This window comes from Salmo trutta, chromosome 36, assembly GCF_901001165.1.
Source record: "Salmo trutta chromosome 36, fSalTru1.1, whole genome shotgun sequence".
Classification (NCBI taxonomy): domain Eukaryota; kingdom Metazoa; phylum Chordata; class Actinopteri; order Salmoniformes; family Salmonidae; genus Salmo; species Salmo trutta.
Genome location: NC_042992.1, coordinates 7,526,405 through 7,550,921, shown reverse-complemented (window position 1 = coordinate 7,550,921; position 24,517 = coordinate 7,526,405). Strand labels below are relative to the sequence as shown.

General features: G+C 43.5%; 1 protein-coding gene across 1 annotated transcript in view; it reads left to right on the top strand.

Moving 5' to 3' along the window:
• The window catches only part of LOC115175312 (gamma-aminobutyric acid type B receptor subunit 1), a gene marked incomplete in the record, with an annotated part of 211,185 nt that overhangs the window by 34,687 nt on the left and 151,981 nt on the right, over nt 1–24,517 (top strand). The window contains 4 exon segments of the mRNA XM_029734486.1: nt 16,483–16,550; nt 16,766–16,904; nt 21,157–21,342; nt 22,389–22,406. Of these exon segments, the coding sequence (XP_029590346.1) occupies nt 16,483–16,550; nt 16,766–16,904; nt 21,157–21,342; nt 22,389–22,406 (411 nt within the window).

Genomic DNA, 24,517 nt, shown 5'->3' with positions numbered 1-24,517 from the left:
TGTCTTTGACGTGACAGATGTGTGAGTGACTGTGTGTGTGTGTGCTTGTGTGTGTGTGTGTGTGCTTGTATGTGTGTGTGTGTGTATGCATGGTATTGTATATCTGCAATGGTCAAAGGTCCTCCCTCTGTTTTGATGGCTTAGTTTGCATGTATTGGTATTCTTCATATGTATGGACTCCTTTCTCATCAACCAGATCAGTCTGCACATTGGGACGAAAACCACTGTGACTGCTCCTGAGACCACGGCTGTGTCCCAATGACACCCCATTCACACAGTGCACTACTTTTGTTCAGAGCCTATGTAGGGAATAGGGTGCCGTTTGGGATGCAGACTAATACCAGAGACAGCCAGACAGCCAGCCACCATTTCCAGCCACTTCACCAGTGAAGGCATGGCAGGCTAGACTAAACCCCAGGGTTAAAAAAAACCAATCGACCACAAACGAGAGAGCGGTGCCATAACACAAATGGACATTTGCTGTGAACATCCGTCGCTTGTTATCACATGTCATAGTGGTATGACACTAAAGCTCTCAGGCAGAATATCTTGTTATACACTCTGTTATATACCCTGTTACATACCCCCTGTTATATACCGTGTTATATACTGTTATACACCCCTGTCATGTACTGTGTAATACACCCTGTTATACACTTATGTACCCTTTTATATACTGTTATACCCCACTGTTATACCCGTTATACCCCCTGTATACCCCTACCCCCCTGTTATACCCCCTGTTATACCCCCTGTTATATATCCTGTTATACCCCCTGTTATACCCCCTGTTATACCCCTGTTATGCACCCTGTTATACCCCCCTGTTATGCAACCTGTTATGCAACCTGTTATACCCTGTTATATGCTGTTATACATCCTGTTATATATTGTTTTATACACCCTGTTATATACCCTGCTTTATATCCTGTTACATTTACAGTTATATACCCTGTTATATACCCTGTTATACCCCCTGTTATACCCCCTGTTATACCCCCTGTTATACCCCCTGTTATACCCCCTGTTATGCACCCTGTTATGCAACCTGTTATACCCTGTTATATGCTGTTATACATCCTGTTTATATATTGTTTTATACACCCTGTTATATACCCTGCTTTATATCCTGTTATACCCCCTGTTATACCCCCTGTTATACACCCTGTTATACCCCCTGTTATACCCCCTGTTATGCACCCTGTTATACCCCCTGTTATACCCCCTGTTATACCCCCTGTTATGCACCCTGTTATGCAACCTGTTATACCCTGTTAAATGCTGTTATACATCCTGTTATATATTGTTTTATACACCCTGTTATATACCCTTGCTTTATATCCTGTTACATTTACAGTTATATACCCTGTTATATACCCTGTTATACCCCCTGTTATACCCCTGTTATGCACCCTGTTATGCAACCTGTTATACCCTGTTATATGCTGTTATACATCCTGTTATATATTGTTTTATACACCCTGTTATATACCCTGCTTTATATCCTGTTATACCCCCTGTTATACCCCCTGTTATACACCCTGTTATACCCCCTGTTATATATCCTGTTATACCCCCTGTTATACCCCCTGTTATGCACCCTGTTATACCCCCTGTTATACCCCCTGTTATGCACCCTGTTATGCAACCTGTTATACCCCTGTTATACCTCCTGTTATATATTGTTTTATACACCCTGTTTATATACCCTGCTTTATATCCTGTACATTTACAGTTATACACCCTGTTATACCCCCTGTTATACCCCCTGTTATACCCCCTGTTATACCCCTGTTATGCACCCTGTTATGCAACCTGTTATACCCTGTTATATGCTGTTATACATCCTGTTATATATTGTTTTATACACCCTGTTATATACCTGTTATATATCCTGTTATACCCCTGTTGTTTACTGTTATACCCTGTTATATACACCCTGTTATACACCGTTATATACTGTTTTACACCCTGTTATATACCCCTGTTATACACCTTGTAATATGCTATTATATACCCTGTAATGTATGCTTATACTTACTGTTATATACCATGTTATATACTGTTATATACCATGTTACGTACCCTGTTATACACCCTGTTATATACCCTTTTATATACCCTGTTATATACCCTTTTATATACCCTGTTATACATCCTGTTATATACTCTGTTTATATGCTGTTATACACCCTGTAATATGCTGTTATATACCCTGTTATATATCCTGTTATATACTCTATAATATACAGTTATACCTCCTGTTATATACCCTGTTATTTACTGTTATATACACTGTTATATACTGTTATACACTCTGTTATACACTCTGTTATACACTCTGTTATACATCCTGCTATATACCCTTTTATATACCCTGTTATACACCTGGTTATATACACTGTTATATACCCTGTAATATGCTGTTATATACCCTGTTATATACCCTGTTATATACCCTGTAATATGCTGTTATATACCCTGTTATATACTGTTATATACCCTGTTATATACCCTGTAATATGCTGTTATATACCCTGTTATATACCCTGTAATATGCTGTTATATACCCTGTTATATACCCTGTTATATACCCTGTTATATACTCTGTTATACACTCTGTTATATACCCTGTTATATACCCTGTTATATACCCTGTTATATACTCTGTTATACACTCTGTTATATACCCCCCTGTTATGCTGTTATACACCCTGTTATATACTGTGTTAAACCCTATTATATGCTGTTATACACCCTGTTATATACCCCCCATTATATACTGTTATATCCCATGTTATATACTGTTATGCAACCTGTTATATACTGTCTTATATACCCTGTTATATACTGTTATGTACCCTGTTATACATCCTGTTATATACCCTGTAATATACTTGTATATATCCTGTTATATACTGTCTTATATACTGTCTTATATACTGTCATATACTATTAAATACCCTATCATTTACTCTGTTATATACCTTCTTATATACTGTTATACACCACCCTGTTATATACCCTGTTATATACCGTTATATACCCTGTTATATACCGTTGTACCCTTTTATTTACTGTTATACATCCTGTTGTAAACTGGTATATACCCTCTTATATACCCTCTTATATACCCTCCTATATACCCTGTTATACATCCTGCTATATACCCTGTTGTACATCCTGTTATATACTCTGTTTATATACTGTTACACATCCTTTTATACACCCTATAATATGCTGTTATATACATACCCTTGTAAAACTGATCATCCTACCGATCCTCGATTTCGGCGATGTCATTTACAAAATAGCCTCCAATACCCTACTCAATAAATTGGATGCAGTCTATCACAGTGCCATCTGTTTTGTCACCAAAGCCCCATATACTACCCACCACTGTGACCTGTACGCTCTCGTTGGCTGGCCCTCGCTTCATACTCGTCACCAAAACCTACTGGCTCCAGGTCATCTACAAGACCCTGCTAGGTAAAGTTCCCCCTTATCTCAGCTCGCTGATCACCATAGCAGCACCCACCTGTAGCACGTGCTCCAGCAGGTATATCCCTCTGGTCACCCCCAAAGCTAATTCTTCCTTCGGCTGCCTCTCCTTCCAGTTCTCTGCTGACAATGACTGGAATGAACTACAAAAATCTCTGAAACTGGAAACACTTATCTCCCTCACTAGCTTTAAGCACCAGCTGTCAGAGCAGCTCACAGATTACTGCACCCGTACATAGCCCATTTATAATTTAGCCCAAACAACTACCTCTTCCCCTACTGTATTTATTTATTTATTTTGCTCCTTTGCACCCCATTATTTCTATTTCTACTTGCACTTTCTTCCACTGCAAATCTACCATTCCAGTGTTTTACTTGCTATATTGTATTTACTTCGCCACCATGGCCTTTTTTTGCCTTTACCTCCCTTATCTCACCTCATTTGCTCACATTGTATATAGACTTGTTTTTCTACTGTATTATTGACTGTATGTTTGTTTTACTCCATGTGTAACTCTGTGTTGTTGTATGTGTCGAACTGCTTTGCTTTATCTTGGCCAGGTCGCAATTGTAAATGAGAACTTGTTCTCAACTTGCCTACCTGGTTAAATAAAGGTGAAATAAATAAATACAAATTACACCCTGTTATACACCCTATAGTACCCTGTTATACATCCTGTTATATAATCTGTTTATATACTGTTATACAACATGTTATATACCCTGTTATATGCTGTTATACATCCTGTTATAACTGTCTTATATAACCTGTTATACACCCTGCTATATACTGTTATATACCCTGTTATACATCATGTTATATACCCACTAATATACTGTTTTATACGCTGTCTTATATACCTTGTATACCCTGTTATATACCCTGTTATACACCCTGTTATATACCCTGTTACATTTACAGTTATACACCCTGTTATATACCCTGCTATATACACTTTTATTTACTGTTATACACTCTACTATAAACTGGTATATACCATGTTATATACCCTGCTATATACACTTTTATTTACTGTTATACACTCTACTATAAACTGGTATATACCATGTTATATACCCTGCTATATACCCTTTTATATACCCAGTTATACATCCTGTTAAATACCTTGTTATACATCCTGTCATATACACTGTTATATACTCTGTTATATACCCTGTTATACATCTTGTTATATACCCTATAATATACAGTTATACATCCGGTTATATACCCTATACTCATGCATACCCTGTTATACATCCTGTTATATAACCTGTTATATACCCTGTTATATAACCTGTTAACACCCTGTTATATACCCTGTTATATACCCTGTTACATTTACAGTTATACACCCTGTTATATACCCTGCTATATACACTTTTATTTACTGTTATACACTCTACTATAAACTGGTATATACCATGTTATATACCCTTTTATATTCCCTGTTATACACCCTGTTATACACCCTGTTATACACCCTGTTATACACCCTGTTATATAACCTGTTATATACCCTGTTATAACCTGTTATATAACCTGTTGTACAGTGCATTCGGAAAGAGTTCAGACCCCTTGACTTTTACACATTTTGTTACGTTACAGCCTTATTCTAAAATTGATTAAATATTTTTGTTTATCTACGCACAATACCCCATAATGACGAAGCGAAATCATCCTTGAGATGTTTCTACAACTTGATTGGAGTCCACCTGTGGTAAATTCTATTGATTGGCCATGATTTGGAAAGGCGCACGCCTGTCTATATAAGGTCTCACAGTTGACAGTGCATGTCAGAGCAAAGAAATAAGCCATGAGGTCGAAGGAATTGTCTGTATAGTTTTGTCGTGGAATTTCTAATCAACGGGAAGAGAGACTGCAGATTCTTTCAAACAACACTTTATCATAAGATTAGCAAAAAATGGAGAATCAACTACTCACTCAACAGTGCATAGTTGAAAAGTTCAACGAACAGTGCCGGTTCAATGCTTTTATAGAGAAGACACATATATATGTATACGTGGCAGTCAGTAGATAGTGTGTAAAAGGTAATTTGTTGTCTGTGTAAACTTAAGATAGCACAAGGTTGATAGCACCAGGGCTCAACCGTCTAACTGCATTCACAACAACAAATATCCTTTCTGCAAGGTTCCATACATGTGACTTTCTTTAGATAGTAAACCCACGGGATTTCACATGCTGCGGTTGCACCCAAACGTCTCTTAGCTGTAAACCCAGTCTTATGATTATGGATTGGAGATGTTTAATGTGAGTCTGAGACAAGAGACTATTCTTTAAGCAGTAAAACCCAGGATAGCATGACTAATGATGTAATTTTCCACTGCTTTTCCTCCCTTTTGAGACTAAGTATCAGTATTAGGTAGCCTAATATTAAATGGCTTACAAGCATTTCCTTAAACAAGCATTAAAACGAGGGAAAATAAAATGCTTTCTTACACTTAGTACATTACAATTGTAAATGACCTCTGTTGTCATTGAGTTTCAACCCTTCGTATAGTGCAATTCAATCTCAGAAGGGGGTAAGGAACATATGAATTCAAACATCATTACATACTTTAACACCACACACAAGAAGAGATCAGAACAACAGCTCAGTTCATATCTGATTCAGGAAATCCAGACAACATGACAAATTATTACTTCGGACAAATATTAATTCAAATCTCTAAACAAACGTCAAAGAGAATAACAACACATTCTGTTGAAACAATTTTTCCAAATTGGTTATACTCCCCTTATCACACTGTCAACCTCATCGCAGAGTCATAGGGTCAGGAAATTATCCCGATCATCCAATCTGGTGAGATTTATCTAAACAAAACAGAACAAACAACGCAACAATACAGTCCTTTATATACTGCTCAAAAAATAAAGGGAACACTTAAACAACACATCCTAGATCTGAATGAAAGAAATAATCTTATTAAATACTTTTTTCTTTACATAGTTGAATGTGCTGACAACAAAATCACACAAAAATAATCAATGGAAATCCAATTTATCAACCCATGGAGGTCTGGATTTGGAGTCACACTCAAAATTAAAGTGGAAAACCACACTACAGGCTGATCCAACTTTGATGTAATGTCCTTAAAACAAGTCAAAATGAGGCTCAGTAGTGTGTGTGGCCTCCACGTGCCTGTATGACCTCCCTACAATGCCTGGGCATGCTCCTGATGAGGTGGCGGATGGTCTCCTGAGGGATCTCCTCCCAGACCTGGACTAAGCATCCGCCAACTCCTGGACAGTCTGTGGTGCAACGTGGCGTTGGTGGATGGAGCGAGACATGATTTCCCAGATGTGCTCAATTGGATTCAGGTCTGGGGAACGGGCAGGCCAGTCCATAGCATCAATGCCTTCCTCTTGCAGGAACTGCTGACACACTCCAGCCACATGAGGTCTAGCATTGTCTTGCATTAGGAGGAACCCAGGGCCAACCGCACCAGCATATGTCTCACAAGGGGTCTGAGGATCTCATCTCGGTACCTAATAGCAGTCAGGCTACCTCTGGCCAGCACATGGAGGGCTGTGCGGCCCCCAAAGAAATGCCACCCCACACCATGACTGACCCACCGCCAAACCGGTCATGCTGGAGGATGTTGCAGGCAGCAGAACGTTCTCCACGGCGTCTCCAGACTCTGTCACGTCTGTCACGTGCTCAGTGTGAACCTGCTTTCATCTGTGAAGAGCACAGGGCGCCAGTGGCGAATTTGCCAATCTTGGTGTTCTCTGGCAAATGCCAAACGTCCTATACGGTGTTGGGCTGTAAGCACAACCCCCACCTGTGGACGTCGGGCCCTCATACCACCCTCATGGAGTCTGTTTCTGACCGTTTGAGCAGACACATGCACATTTGTGGCCTGCTGGAGGTCATTTTGCAGGGCTCTGACTGTGCTTCTCCTGCTCCTCCTTGCAGAAAGGCGGAGGTAGCGGTCCTGCTGCTGGGTTGTTGCCCTCCTACGGCCTCCTCCACATCTCCGGATGTACTGGCCTGTCTCCTGGTAGCGCCTCCATGCTCTGGACACTACGCTGACAGACACAGCAAACCTTCTTGCCACAGCTCGCATTGATGTGCCATCCTGAATGAGCTGCACTACCTGAGCCACTTGTGTGTGTTGTAGACTCCGTCTCATGCTACCACTAGAGTGAAAGCACCGCCAGCATTCAATAGTGACCAAAAGATCAGCCAGGAAGCATAGGAACTGAGAAGTGGTCTGTGGTCCCCACCTGCATAACCACTCCTTTATTGGGGGTGTCTTGCTAATTGCCTATAATTTCCACCTGTTGTCTATTCCATTTGCACAACAGCATGTGACATTTATTGTCAATCAGTGTTGCTTCCTAAGTGGACAGTTTGATTTCACAGAAGTGTGATTGACTTGGAGTTACATTGTGTTGTTTAAGTGTTCCCTTTATTTTTTTGAGCAGTGTATATCACTCAATACATCCCAACATATCACTCAAGGTGTCTAAACTTCAATCCAAAACCCTCAAAAGACTGGTAATTCCCCCATTTTGACACGACTCACCATAGTGACTAATGTGTAAAAAATAACAACACTACTGATGAGAAATAAAACAAAACAAATTAAAATAACAAAATCGGATTAGAATCACTACCCATAATAACTCCATAAAGAAAAGATTTGTACCCATAACTTGATTCAAGGAATAGAAACATAGACTAGAGACAGGACTATCCATCCATTACACATAGAAATATTAAATATAACCTTCTCCGTAATTATCCATCATTACAAATGACTTTAAATTCATCATCCAATGTCTCTCGGCTTTCCAGTGAGGGCGGTCAAACCACACTAGAATGTCAGGAAAGAGGTCAGAGGTCATTCAAACCCTTCAAAGAAGCGTCTCTTTCTCTATTAGACCAATTATGTAAAAACAGTCAATCATTTCATACATTTCGTGTCCCAGGTTCACAGTAAGTTTCTCCAGTACATTTTTTTAATCAAAATGAATTCATGTGTTCAATTAAACTCAGAAAATAAAAACTTCTGAAAATCCCATGTGTGACTGTGCCCCTTTAAAATACCTCGGCACTAACCCATATTCATAACCAGTAAGTTGTGTATGTGTGTGTGTGTGTGTGTGTGTGTGTGTGTGTGTGTGTGTGTGTGTGTGTGTGTGTGTGTGTGTGTGGTAAACCATATGGTAAAAACAAACAGAAATGGCCAGGCCTTATTTAATTTGGTAGTTTACTACCTAATCCGGATACCTTTTATACTAACTACACTGCAGAATTTCACTCACTGCTCTCTCCGAAAAACCATAGCCTCGGGAAACATTTCAAAGAGAGGTAGAAAAAAGTAAATACTACCCCCATTCTCCTGGATTGGAAACAAAACATTTCTTTAGCATAAGGGATCAGTGATGTTTTATCCCTGGCATCTATTAAAAAGTTGTTTGAGATGTGGTCTCCTACGTCTCCCTTAACATAAAAACCGTACCTCTATGAACCACTATTGATCTGGGCCATACACCTCTATGTACCATTTTCCTGATCCGATTGCTTTCAAGTGGATTGGTTACTGCTCTTTTGAAAAAGATGCTAAGGCTTGCATCGCACCCCCCCCCCCCAAATGCAGCGGGCGCAGTAGTCTCCATTACCACTCTACTCATTATTTAACCTTGTACCTTGTATTACTAAAGTATCGCATCATTAGAGTGCTAAAAAATAAATTCATTAGCGTAAACTCAGCAAAAAAAAGAAACGTCCTCTCACTGTCAACTGCGTTTATTTTCAGCAAAATGAACATGTGTAAATATTTGTATGAACATAACAAGATTCAACAACTGAGACATAAACTGAACAAGTTCCACAGACATGTGACTAACAGAAATCAAATAATGTGTCCCTGAACAAAGGGGGGGGGTCAAAATCAAAAGTAACATTCAGAATCTGTTGTGGCCACCAGCTGCATTAAGTACTGCAGTGGATCTTCTCCTCATGGAGTGCACCAGATTTTCCAGTTCTTGCTGTGAGATGTTACCCCACTCTTCCACCAAGGCACCTGCAAGTTCCCGGACATTTCTGGGGGGGAATGGCCCTAGCTCTCAACCTCCGATCCATCAGGTTCCAGACGTGCTCAATGGGATTGAGATCCGGGCTCTTCGCTGGCCATGGCAGAACACTGACATTCCTGTCTTGCAGGAAATCATGCACAGAACGAGCAGTATGGCTGGTGCTATTGTCATGCTGGAGGGTCATGTCAGGATGAGCCTACAGGAAGGGTACCACATGAGGGAGGAGGATGTCTTCCCTGTAACGCACAGCGTTGAGATTGCCTGCTATGACAACAAGCTCAATCCGATGATGCTGTGACACACCACCCCAGACCAAGACGGACCCTCCACCTCCAAATCGATCCCGCTCCAGAGTACAGGCCTCTGTGTAACGCTCATTCCTTCGACTAAAACGCGAATCCGACCATCACCCCTGATGAGACAAAACCGCGACTCGTCAGAGAAGAGCACTTTTTGCCAGTCAAGTCTGGTCCGGCGACGGTGGGTTTGTGTCCATAGGTGACGTTGTTGATGTCTGGTGAGGACCTGCCTTACAACAGGCCTACAAGCCCTCAGTCCAGCCTCTCACAACCTATTGCAGACAGTCTTAGCACTGATGGAGGGATTGTGCATTCCTGGTGTAACTCAGGCAGTTGTTGCCATCCTGTACCTGTCCCGCAGGTGTGATGTTTGGATGTACCGATCCTGTGCAGGTGTTGTTACACGTGGTGTGCCACTGCGAAGATGATCAGCTGTCCGTCCTGTCTCCCTGTAGCGCTGTCTTGGGCGTCTCACAGTACGGACATTGCAATTTATTGCACTGGCTACATCTGCATGCCTCATGCCTTCTTGCAGCATGCCTAAGGCATGTTCACGCAGATGAGCAGGGACCCTGGGCATCTTTCTTTTAGTGTTTTTTCAGAGTCAGTGGAAAGGCCTCTAGTGTCCTAAGTTTTCATAACTGTGACCTTAATTGCCTACCGTCTGTAAGCTGTTAGTGTTTTAACAACCGTTCCACAAGTGCATGTTCATGTAATTGTTTATGGTTCATTGAGCAAGCATGGGAAACGGTGTTTAAACTCTTTACAATGAAGCTCTGTGAAGTTATTTGGATTTTTACAAATTATCTTTGAAAGACAGGGTCCTGAAAAAGGGATGTTTATATATATATTTTTATTACCATTCACATACTGTTAACACTCATTGAATGTACATCAACCCTCCTTATTAATGTTTTCGTCACTATCACCCATCGTAAGGTTTAGAAAATAAAAGAAACCAAACCATGATTATTCTCTCCTAACTAGAAGACAATGTTTTCATTGTAGTCTACCCTAACAATATTACTCCATAGTTTTTAATACCAACCTCTGCTGGACTTTCCCTTTCTGTGTAACGGCTGTCTCAGGAAGAAGTGGACCAAAATGCGGCGGAGTTTAGTTTAGTTTTCATTCTGCATCACACTACTACTTTACACTACTACTACACTAATACTTTAAACCTCTATTATATATATTATTATACACATTATTATACGATTAACCTCTACGGGATCAGTGTCAATACTTTTAGACTTTTACTCAAGTTGTCACGGCTGTCTGAAGAATGGGACCAAAGCGCAGCGTGTGTATCATTCCACATTTTATTTTAACTGTGAAACTATGCAAGGCATACAAAATAAACTACTAAACAAAATAACAAACCGTGACGAAGAGGTGAAACATACACTACCTCAAAATAATCTCCCACAAAACCTAGTGGGAAAAACAACAACTTAAATATGATCCCCAATTAGAGACAACGATGACCAGCTGCCTCTAATTGGAGATCATCCCCCCCAAAAAAACATAGAAATTACAGAAACTAGAACCCCACATAGAAATACATAAACTAGACAAAACCCCCAACATAGAAAAAAGAAACTAGAACCAACATAGACATAAATAAACTAGACAAAAAACCCTGTCACGCCCTGACCTACTCTACCATAGAAAATAAAAGCTTTTTATGGTCAGGACGTGACACAAGTAGTATTTTACTGGGTGACTTTCACTTTTACTTAAGTCATTTTTGCTAGATCGAATCCCCGAACTGACAAGGTAAAAATCTGTCATTCTGCCCCTGAACAAGGCAGTTAATCCACTGTTCCTAGGCCATCATTGTAAATAAGAATTTGTTCTTAACTGACTTGCCTAGTTAAAGGTTAAATAAAAATAAATGTTCTGTTTATTTATTTAACTAGGCAAGTCAGTCAAAAAAAACTTATTTACAATGGCCAAACCCTAACCCAATTGTGCGCTTCCCTATGGGACTCCCAATCACGGCTGGTTGTGATACAGCCTGGAATTGAACCAGGGTCTGTAGTGATGCCTTTTGCACTGAGATGCAGTGTCTTAGCCTGCTGTGCCACTTGGGAGCCTCAAATGAAGGTATATTTACTTTTACTCAAGTATTACAATTTGGTGCTTTTTCCATTACTGCACACACACAGCTGTGTTTTTGGGACATTCCTGTACCTTTTGTAGTGTACATGTTTTGCCTAATAAAAATAGCCCTAAACCTAAACCCTAAACCTAACCCTTAAGCTTAAAATAGCATTTGAACAAATTCAGGACCTGAAAAAAAGTCCTGATGTTTCAAAAAAGTTATTGTTTTCCTACCTTTTAAAGGTATTAAGTTGGATTATTAGGACATTGGGGTCCTAATAGTGTAGGAAAACAAATACACACACACACACACACACACACACCACACACACACACACACACACACACACACACACACACACACACGTCCTCAGGGAGCTGGGGTATAGAGAGGCAGTTACAACACAGCAGAACAGACGGAATACCCACAGCAACACTCAGATGTATGCGAAATCATAGAAACAGAATCTAGATTCTGGATTACGTTTCTATGTGAGAAACACGATGCTATGTGGCCTGTTGAGAGGACACAGGCTGTTGTCTAGTAGACAAAACCTATAGCTCGTTTTCCAGCTACACTGTTATCTTCTCTAGGGTAGGGGCCAGTATTTTCACGGCCGGATGAAAAACGTACCCAAATTAAACGGCCTACTACTCGGGCCCAGGAACTAGAATATGCATATTATTAGTAGATTTGGATAGAAAACACTCTGAAGTTTCTAAAACTGTTTGAATGGTGTCTGTGAGTATAACAGAACTCATATGGCAGGCAAAAACCTGAGAAAAATCTAACCAGGAAGTGGGAAGTCTGGTGCTTGTAGTCCTTTCAAGTCATTGCCTATCGAACACACAGTGATTTAGGGTTCATTTTGCACTTCCTAAGGCTTCCACTAGATGTCAACAGTCTTTAGAAATTTGTTTGAGGCGTCTATGATGAACAGAGAGTGAACAAAGGAAGTTGGAAGTTGTTGACTCAGGAAAGGACATGACTTCATTGGCGTGCGTTCACGTGAGAGTTAGCTGTGTTCCAAAACGTTTTTCAAGACACTGGAATCGTCCGGTTGGAATATTATTGAAGTTCTAAGTTAAAAAGACCCTAAAGATTGATGCTATACAACGTTTGACATGTTTGAATGAACGTAAATATAACTTTTTTTGACTTTTCGTCGTGAAATTTTCGTTGCGCTTCCTACACTTGGAGTAGCTTACTGAACGCGGAAACAACAAGGAGGTATTTGGACATAAATTATGGACTTTATCGAACAAAACAACATTTATTGTGGACCTAGGATCCTGGGAGTGCATTCTGATGAAGATCATCAAAGGTAAGTGAATATTTCTAATGCTATTTATGATTTTATATGACTCCAAAATGGCAGGTATCTGTATTGCCTATTGTATTTTTCTGAGCGCAGTACTCAGATTATTGCAAAGTGTGCTTTCCCCGTGAAGCTTTTTTGAAATCTGTCACAGCTGTTGCATAAAGGAGATATTCATCTATTATTCTTTGAATAATAGTTTAATATTTTATCAACGTTTATGATGAGTATTTTTGTAAATTGTTGTGCTGATTCATCGACAGTGTTGGAGGCAAAATATTTTCTGAACATCACGCGCCAATGTAAAAGGCTGTTTTTGGATATAAATATCAACTTGATCGAACAAAAAATGCGTGTATTGTGTAACATGATGTCCTAGGAGTGTCATCTGATGAAAAGCCTTTTTGAAATTGGACAATGTGGTTAGATTAAGGAGACGTGTATCTTTAAAATGTTGTAAAATAGTCGTATGTTTGAGAACTTTGAATTATGACATTTTGTGGTTTTGAATTTGGCGCTCTGATTTTTCACTGGCTGTTGAGTAGTGTGAACCGTGGGTGGGACGCTAGCGTCCCACCTGCCCAAGAGAGGCTACACCGTTAATCAGCTAACAACCACAGCAGATGGAATACCCACATTTAGATGTATGAGAGAGCAATAGGCTATGATGTGGATGGCAGCAGTGACATCACTCCAATGAGAATTACATCCAGTTATATCTGCTAGGCCTATACAGCAACAGTGTGAAGCTAGGCTACAATGTTAATCAGCTAGCATTATTGCATTCATGTAAATGTTAATCAGCTAGCATTATTGCATTCATGTAAATGGCCTAATTGTGTTGTATTGCGAGGTGTGTGTGTGTGTGTGATATAGTGTAGGTGTGTGATATAGTGTAGGTGTGTGATATAATGTAGGTGTGTGTGTGTGTGTGTGTGTGTGTGTGTGTGTGTGTGTGTGTGTGTGTGTGTGTGTAGGTGTGTAATAAGCCTGTCAAGTAGGGAGAATTCGGTCCTCAGTTGACATGACTTTGTTTGTTGACGTGTTCATCAGAGCCTGTCTACCTCTCCCATCTGTGTACTATCTCCTTCACTAGACAAAGGCATTTTATTGCGGCTCTGATCTCAATGAATCAATTCAATTCAATTGAAAGGCTTTATTGGCACGGGGAACATATGTTAACATTGCCAAAGCAAGTGAAATAGATAATAAACAAAAGTGAAATAAAAATGATCAGTAAACATTGCACCATCAGAAGTTCCAAAAGAATAAAGACATTTCAAATGTCATATTATGTGCACACATTTAAAGTACAAAAGGGAAAATAAATAAACATTTTGGATTTGTTTTTGAATTCTTTGTGGATCTGTGCAATCTAAGGGAAATATGCGTCTCTAATATGGTCATATATTGGGCAGGAGGTTAGGAAGTGCAGCTCAGTTTCCACCTCATTTTGTGGGCAGTGTGCACATAGCCTGTCTTCTCTTGAGAGCCAGGTCTGCCTACGGCGGCCTTTCTCAATAGCAAGGCTATGCTCACTGAGTCTGTACATAGTCAAAGATTTCCTTAATTTTGTGTCAGTCACAGTGGTCAGGTATTCTACCACTGTGTGCTCTCTGTTTAGGACCTAATAGCATTCTAGTTTGCTCTGTTTTTTTGTTAATTCTAATGTGTCAAGTAATTATCTTTTTGTTTTCTCATGATTTGGTTGGGTCTAATTGTGTTGCTGTCCTGGGGCTCTGTGGGGTCTGTTTGTGTTTGTGAACAGAGCCCCAGGACCAGCTTGCTTAGGGGACTCTTCTCCAGGTTCATCTCTCTGTAGGTGATGGCTTTGTAATGGAAGGTTTGGGAATCACTTCCTTTTAGGTGGTTGTAGAATTGAATGTCTCTTTTCTGGATTTTGATAATTAGCGGGTATCGGCCTAATTCTGCTCTGCATGCATTATTTGGTGTTTTACAATGTACAGTGAGGATATTTTTGCAGAATTCTGCATGCAGAGTCTCAATTTGGTATTTATCCCATTTTGTGAATTCTTGGTTGGTGAGCGAACCCCAGACCTCACAACCATAAAGGGTAATGGGTTCTATAACAGATTCAAGTATTTTTAGCCAGATCCTAGTTGGTATGTTGAATTTCATGTTCCTTTTGATGGCATAGAAGGCCCTTCTTGCCTTGTCTCTCAGATCGTTCACAGCTTTGTGCAAGTTACCTGTGGTGCTGATGTTTAGGCCGAGGTATGTATAGTTGTTTGTGTGCTCTAGGGCAACGGTGTCTAGATGGAATTTGTATTCGTGGTCCTGGCAACTGGACTTTTTTTGGAACACCATTATTTTTGTCTAACTGAGATTTACTGTCAGGGCCCAGGTCTGACAGAATCTGTGCGGAAGATCTAGGTGCTGCTGTAGGCCCTCCTTGGTTGGGGATAACAGCACCAGATCATCAGCAAACAGTAGACATTTGACTTCAGATTCAAGTAAAGTGAGTTTGGGTGCTTGGAGAAGAAGAAGACAGAACGTAAACTACTCAAAATGGAGACAGCAGTTGATAAACTGGAGGCCGTGTTTCAGAAGGCACAGGCTAACATGGAGTACATGGAGAAGCAGCTGAGGCTGGACTTCCTGACTAATGCTCCAGAGAACACTCCTCCTTCTCAAAACTCATTGGAAAAGGTCACAGGGGTGGGACTTTGAATCTCCTCCTCCAATACGGTTGAAAAAGAGGCGAGAAATCATGAAAAGATTGATTGAGGTCTGATAAGTAGTCAGTAGGTATAGAGCTGCACCTAGTGGCCACGGGCAGGTACTGACAGTGTTTACAGGAAGAAAAGGCTAACAGACTAACAGATACAGAGAGATCTGACAGATAGGTCGCATCCCAAAATGTCACCATATTTTCATAGTGCACTACATTTGACCAGAGCTCTATGGACCCTAGTCAAAAGTAGTGCACTATAAAGGGAATAGAGAGCCATTTTGAAACCAAGCCAGGGGACAGGGTTGGCTGGTTGGCTGGCTGGCTGGCTGGTTGGCTGGTTGGCTGGCTGGCTGGCTGGTTGGCTGGTTGGCTGGCTGGTTGGCTGGTTGGCTGACTGGCTGGCTGGCTGGCTGGTTGGCTGGCTGGTTGGCTCTCATCATGTCCTGCTCATTTCTTGTTTATCTGACAGTGTGTCTCTCTTCTTGTTCCCAGGAGGCTGTGCGATCATCCGTCCTCCCAGAGATGGAGGGATAAGGTACAGAGGACTGACCCAAGAGCAGGTAAGGGACGCAGGTTTATTTACTGTACTAGATTGTAACAAATGTAGATGACAATTATTCAACAGATACAGCTCCCTATCTCACGTTATGTGTGTGTGTGTGTGTGTGTGTGTGTGTGTGTGTGTGTGTGTGTGGTGTGTGTGTGTGTGTGTGTGTGTGTGTGTGTGTGTGTGTGTGTGTGTGTGTGTGTGTGTGTGTGTTGTGTGTGTGTCCAGATCCGCAGTGTGCAGGTGTTACCTCTGGATTATGAGATTGAGTACATCTGCAGAGGGAGCAGAGTGATCGTAGGACCCAATGTTAGGAAGTGTCTACCCAACGGTACCTGGACTGACCTCACTCAGCGCAGCAAATGTTGTGAGTAACTCTTCTACTCTAATACACTCCATAACTGACCATATATCTATATATCTGCTTCCACGTGTGACAGACTGGGTCTCCTGTGCACCACAAGACTGTGTTAGCCCACAGAGCTAAAGCCTAGGCATTCGCATTGGGCAGTTAACGGAAGTCTAGTCTTAGTCAAGGTTACTCAAAAACTCTCCATCTCTTTCTGCTTTGACCCGTCTTTCTCCATCGTGCGTACTGTCTACTTTTCAGCCCCTTCAAACAGGGGGATTACTCCTTTTTGAACGAGGTAAGGCCCTCTAACATCCATTCACATACTCCACTGCTATCCACCCAAGGCATGCAGCTTTTTCATGGCAACGATGTTACGTCTCTATAACCCCTGTCGACTCACCGTAACCCCTGTCGACTCACTGTAACCCATGTCGACTCACTGTAACCCCTGTCGACTCACCGTAACCCCTGTCGACTCACCGTAACCCCTGTCGACTCACCGCAACCCCTGTCGACTCACCGTAACCCCTGTCGACTCACCGTAACCCCTGTCGACTCACCGTAACCCCTGTCGACTCACCGTAACCCCTGTCGACTCACCGTAACCCCTGTCGACTCACCGTAACCCCCTGTCGACTCACCGTAACCCCTGTCGACTCACCGTAACCCCTGTCGACTCACCGTAACCCCTGTCGACTCACCGTAACCCCCTGTCGACTCACCGTAACCCAAGTCGACTCACCGTAAACCCCTGTCGACTCACCGTAACCTCCTGTCGACTCATCGTAACCCCACGCGACTCACCGTAACCCCACGCGACTCACCGTAACCCCGACCACCGTAACCCCACGCGACTCACCGTAACCCCACGCGACTCACCGTAACCCCACGCGACTCACCGTAACCCCACGCGACTCACCGTAACCCCACGCGACTCACCGTAACCCCACGCGACTCACCGTAACCCCACGCGACTCACCGTAACCCCACGCGACTCACCGTAACCCCACGCGACTCACCGTAACCCCACGCGACTCACCGTAACCCCCCGTCGACTCACCGTAACCCCACGTCGACTCACCGTAACCCCCCGTCGACTCACCGTAACCCCGTCGACTCACCTTAACCCCCGTCGACTCACCGTAACCCCCGTCGACTCACCGTAACCCCCGTCGACTCACCGTAACCCCACGTCGACTCACCGTAACCCCACGTCGACTCACCGTAACCCCACGTCGACTCACCGTAACCCCACGTCGACTCACCGTAACCCCACGTCGACTCACCGTAACCCCACGTCGACTCACCGTAACCCCACGTCGACTCACCGTAACCCCACGTCGACTCACCGTAACCCCACGCGACTCACCGTAACCCCACGCGACTCACCGTAACCCCACGCGACTCACCGTAACCCCACGCGACTCTCCGTAACCCCACGCGACTCTCCGTAACCCCACGCGACTCTCCGTAACCCCACGCGACTCTCCGTAACCCCACGCGACTCTCCGTAACCCCACGCGACTCTCCGTAACCCCACGCGACTCTCCGTAACCCCACGCGACTCTCCGTAACCCCACGCGACTCTCCGTAACCCCACGCGACTCTCCGCAACCCCACGCGACTCACCGCAACCCCACGCGACTCACCGCAACCCCACGCGACTCACCGCAACCCCACGCGACTCACCGCAACCCCACGCGACTCACCGCAACCCCACGTCGACTCACCGCAACCCCACGTCGACTCACCGTAACCCCTGTCGACTCACTGTGTTCCACTCTTTAGTTATCTTTTCTGTGTTTTTCTCTCACTCTTTTAGAAAATTCATCACAGGCCCACTTGCGTATTGTAGTATGATACAGTAGCGTTATGGAAGTATATTAGAACCTAAAACCTGAGGAATACATTTTCTCCTGCACCCCCAACCCCGTCAATCCTACGTCCCTCCCTCCTTCCTTCCATCTCACCTATTGTAACGGCTGTCGTGGTGAATGGATGACCAAAACGCAGACGGGATGTGAATGCTCATCTTTCTATTTAATTAGAATAAAATGAACACAAAAACCAAGAAACAATAGACCGACAGGAACAGTTAGCAGGCTAACATAAAGCAGTGCTAAAACAACAACCCACAAACCCCAGGTGAAAAACACACTCCTAATATATGACTCCCAATCAGGAACAACGATATCCAGCTGTTCCTGATCAGGAGTCACAAGACTAACACAGAAACAGAACAACTAGAAACTAATACCAACACACAACTTCTGCCACGTCCTGACCAAATACTAAACAACTACTCCCTCTGCTGGTCAGGACGTGACAGTACCCCCCGAAAGGTGCAGACCCCGGAATGCACCTTAAAAGAAAACACACAAAAAAAATCCCCCAATACAAAAAAAAAAAAAAAAAACCCTAAACACAAAGGGGAGGGAAGGGAGGGTGGCTGCCGTCAACGATGGCACCTGTGCTACACCCCCCTCCCCAATCCACCTATATTGGAGGTGGCTCAGGTGCGGGACGTGGACCCCGCTCCACCCTCGGCGTCGCCCACTTAGGTGGCGCCCCTGGCCGCGTCGGAGGACTGGTGGGCGACCCTGACTGCGCCTGGCTGGCGGGCGATTCCTGCTGCGCCCGGCTGGCGGGCGACCCTGGCTGCGCCCGGCTGGCGGGCATCCCTGGCTGCGCCTGGCTGGCGGGCATCCCTGGCTGCGCCTGGCTGGCGGGCGACTCTTGCTGCGCTCGCCTGGCTGATGACCCTGGCGGCTAGACTGGCGGGCGGCTCTGGCGGCTCCAGACTGGCGGGCGGCTCTGGCGGCTCCAGACTGGCGGGCGGCTCTGGCGGCTCCAGACTGGCGGGCGGCTCAGGCGGCTCCAGACTGGCGGGCAGCTCAGGCGGCTCCAGACTGGCGGGCGGCTCTGGCGGCTCCAGACTGGCGAGGCTGGGCTGACGCACCAGAAGCCTGATGCGTGGGGCTGGTACTGGATGTGCCAGCCTGGAGACACGCACCTCAGGGCTAGTGCAAGGAGCGGGAACAGGCTGAATAGGACTAGGCTGACTCATGGGAAGCTTGATCCGTAGTGCTGGTACTGGTCGTGCCAGACTGGAGGTACTCACTTCCGGGTCAGCACGAGAGGCGGAAACCGGACAGACTGGGCCATGGAGGCGCACAGGTGGTCTTGCTCGCACCTCCTGCACAACCCGTCCTGGCTGGGTGGAACTAGCAGCCCTGTACGAGCGGGGTGCTAGTACAGGGCGAACTGGACTGTGCAGGGGCTTGATGGTTACCGTGCGTAGAACGGGCGTAGGGTAGCCTGGTCCTAGGAGGCGTACCGGCGACCAGACGCGCTGCGCAGGCATCCTCCTACCAGGCTGGATGCCCACTCTAGCACGGCATCTGCGAGGGGCTGGAATAGCTTGCACCGAACTGTGCGTGCATATGGGCGAGATTGTGCGCACCTCAGCAAAACACGGCGCCCTCCACTCCATACACTCCTCCATATAATCACGGGTAGCTGGCTTATGGCTCTTCCTTGGCCTAGCCAAACTACCCGTGTGCCCCCCCCCAAAAAAAATATTGGGGGTGCCTCTCCGGCTTCCTCGCCAGCGCGTACATAGCCTCATATCGACGCCTCTCCGCCTTGGCCTCCTCTGTCTCTTCCCTTGGGCGACGGTATTCCCCAGCCTGGTGCCAAGGTCCTGCCCTGTCCAGAATCTCCTCCCAAGTCCATCTCTCACTATAGTCCATGTATTCCGTCTGCTGCTCCTTTCTCCGCTGCTTGGTCTTTGTTTGGTGGGTTGTTCTGTAACGGCTGTCGTGGTGAATGGATGACCAAAACGCAGACGGGATGTGAATGCTCATCTTTCTATTTAATTAGAATAAAATGAACACAGAAAACAAGAAACAATAGACCGACAGGAACAGTTAGCAGGCTAACATAAAGCAGTGCTAAAACAACAACCCACAAACCCCAGGTGAAAAACACACTCCTAATATATGACTCCCAATCAGGAACAACGATATCCAGCTGTTCCTGATCAGGAGTCACAAGACTAACACAGAAACAGAACAACTAGAAACTAATACCAACACACAACTTCTGCCACGTCCTGACCAAATACTAAACAACTACTCCCTCTGCTGGTCAGGACGTGACACCTATACCCCCTCTAACCCTGAGCCCCCCCTTCCCTCCCTCACCCCTCCCTTCCTCCCTCTCACCCATACCCTCTCTAACCCTGATCTATCCCTCCATCCCCTAGTACTACAGTGCCCCCGGGTGTGGACGTCTCTGGAGAACGGGCGTGTATCCGAGTTGGCCCTGGGGCCCCCAGTGGAGGGGACGGTACTGCAGTACAGCTGTCTGCCAGGATTCATCCTGGTCGGCAGGAACTCAACACACTGCAACAAGCTGGGCAAGTGGGACTCTCCCAAACCCGTCTGCCACTGTGAGTAAAGATACTAAAGCGATATAGGACTCTAACTGATGTACATTTTTACCAGAACCAATTTTGGATTTGTTCTGTTAGTGTATGGTTCTGTTAGTGTATGGCTCTGTTAGTGAATGGCTATGTTAGTGTATGGCTCTGTTAGTGTATGGCTCTGTTAGTGTATGGCACTGTTAGTGTATGGCTCTGTTAGTGTATGGCTCTGTTAGTGTATGGCTCTGTCAGGTCACGGCTCTGTTAGTGTATGGCTCTGTTAGTGTATGGCTCTGTTAGTGTATGGCTCTGTTAGTGTATGGCTCTGTTAGTGTATGGCTCTGTTAGTGCATGGCTCTGTTAGTGCATGGCTCTGTTAGTGAATGGCTCTGTTAGTGTATGGCTCTGTTAGTGTATGGCTCTGTTAGTGAATGGCTCTGTTAGTGCATGGCTCTGTTAGTGCATGGCTCTGTTAGTGCATGGCTCTGTTAGTGAATGGCTCTGTTAGTGTATGGCTCTGTTAGTGAATGGCTCTGTTAGTGTATGGCTCTGTTAGTGTATGGCTCTGTTAGTGTATGGCTCTGTTAGTGTATGGCTCTGTTAGTGTATGGCTCTGTTAGTGTATGGCTCTGTTAGTGTATGGCTCTGTTAGTGTATGGCTCTGTTAGGTCACGGCTCTGTCAGGTCACGGCTCTGTTAGTGTATGGCTCTGTTAGTGTATGGCTCTGTTAGGTCACGGCTCTGTCAGGTCACGGCTCTGTTAGTGTATGGCTCTGTTAGTGTATGGCTCTGTCAGGTCACGGCTCTGTTAGTGTATGGCTCTGTGAGGTCACGGCTCTGTTAGTGTATGGCTCTGTTAGTGTATGGCTCTGTTAGTGTATGGCTCTGTTAGTGTATGGCTCTGTCAGGTCACGGCTCTGTTAGTGTATGGGTCTGTTAGTGTATGGCTCTGTTAGTGTATGGCTCTGTTTACAGTAAGATATAAAGTAGCACTATATCCACTATGTGTTGTATGTGTATAGAAACTAACACAATTCTCTGTTTCGTTCTTCCACCGTGTGTCCATTTTGAAGATGACAGACATTACACAGGTAAGACCATTTTCTAACATTTCTCCTTGTAAGATTGTATTGATTTTTAGTTAATTGCTATCCATTTAGTTATTCCGTTTTGTGCTGTGTATAGGTACGTCTAAAGGGAAGTAACCCGAGCAAGCATTTGCTTATTTCCAGTGTTTTTCTTGCCATACTTTATTTACTTTGCCACCATGGCATTTTTTTGCCTTTACCTCCCTTATCTCACATCATTTGCTCACATTGTATATAGTCTTATTTTTTTTTTCTGCATCATTGATTGTATGTTGTTTTACTCCATGTGTAACTTTGTGTTTTTGTATGTTGTCGAACTGCTTTGCTTTATCTTGGCCAGGTCGCAATTGTAAATGAGAACTTGTTCTCAACTTGCCTACCTGGTTAAATAAAGGTGAAATAAAATAAAATAAAAATTATGAACAGATACTTTTGTTGATAGTTTGAACATGTGTAGATCTTCAATATGGAACTATTCAAATGAAGTGAGACGTTTTTTTTTGTAGCCCTACGAGCCGCTGATCCCCAAATGGTTGATATGCGGGCTGTGAACCATTCATGTAAGCTCGCGTGGTTAGGAGGCTCGTGAGTCTAACATTTTTGTAGAAGCTGCCGATTTTCTATTATCTGATAAATTGATCGCTTTGTCAATCCTGCACATGATGGCAGCGTTGCAGTGGAAATAAATCTGTGTTTGACGTCACAATAACATCATATTGTCGATTGCATGCGATCGAAGAAAAATTTAGACTATATATTTTATTTTATTACTTTATTTATCCAGGTAGTCTCATTGTTTATTTAACCTTTATTTATCCAGGTAGTCTCATTGAGATTAAATCTATTTTTCAAGAGAGACTTGGTCCAACAGCAGCAGCAGGGGGACAATATTCAGACCGATATCAGACGTAAAAACGTTCAGATGTAGACACACGTACATTACAATTACATACAGAAACATACAAACATCATAGGTAAACTCAATCATATGTACCACCGCTTGAAATCCTAATAACAATCACGTTCCTCAGTAACGCGAGTCAATCGAACGTTTAAATTCCTCCAAAGAAACAAGAATCCTGAAGTTTGAAACTGATCTGCAGAGAATTTCAACCCCATGGAGTTGAGTAACTGAAACACTTTTTGTCAGGGGGTATTGATGCCACGTAAATGCCGTTCAAAGGTTAGAACAAGTCCTTAGCTAATCCACATTAGTTTACACATCTGTCCGATTGTTCGACAATAGTAAGCTTTGATTGAAGCTTGATGTTAAATAACAATCTCCCTCCTGTCATATATATAAAGCCAATATGACACCAATGTTGATGAAAATGTAAAAAATCACCTTCTAGGTACACAACACACTGCCTGCATCTCCTCATGAGCCGTCCGGCCGTTACCAAGTACCAAATATCGGATTTGTAACAGGGTTGTTAGAATTAGGAAAATACAATCTCCTACCTAGCTCAATATCTAGACATCAGATAAGAACGAGACTACAGCATCCATAAAGTGACCATTAGACTTGCCACCTTTCAGACTGAATACATTTGTAGTGTCAACAGTGTGCCTCATTTGCTACATTTTTGACAATGCTAACATCTTTTTTTTTTTTGCCAAAACTCAGAGTTCTAAGTAATATTTTTAGGGAGCACTTCCTTTTAAGTGGTCCTTATTACTGTAGTTCACTGTAACGACTCATAATTACAATGTAATAACAAGATGTATCTGGTAGTAATTGCGATATGTAATTACAGTAGTGTACCAACGATTTCTTGTTCAGAAATGGTCAGGTTTGCACTAAATGTACAAACTTATACAGTACATTACAGTTCCCATCTTGAAAACCTGGTTCTCATTTTCAAGCTTCAAGCTTGCGGAAGTGCGATCCAAGTGGGAGAATAAATACACTTGTTTGTAAGAGATTTATTATGAAAAAGCAAGAGATCGCTATGGTCACAGGTAAGATCAGGGATATTGCCCGTGCGTATTGAAACAGGTCGGTATTGTAGTGAAATGGAAGAGGAAAGTATATGTAACTAGGTAAATAACTCACGGACACTAGAGAAGCTTAACCAAGTTTAATCCAACACCTTGAAGAAATAGAGAATGAA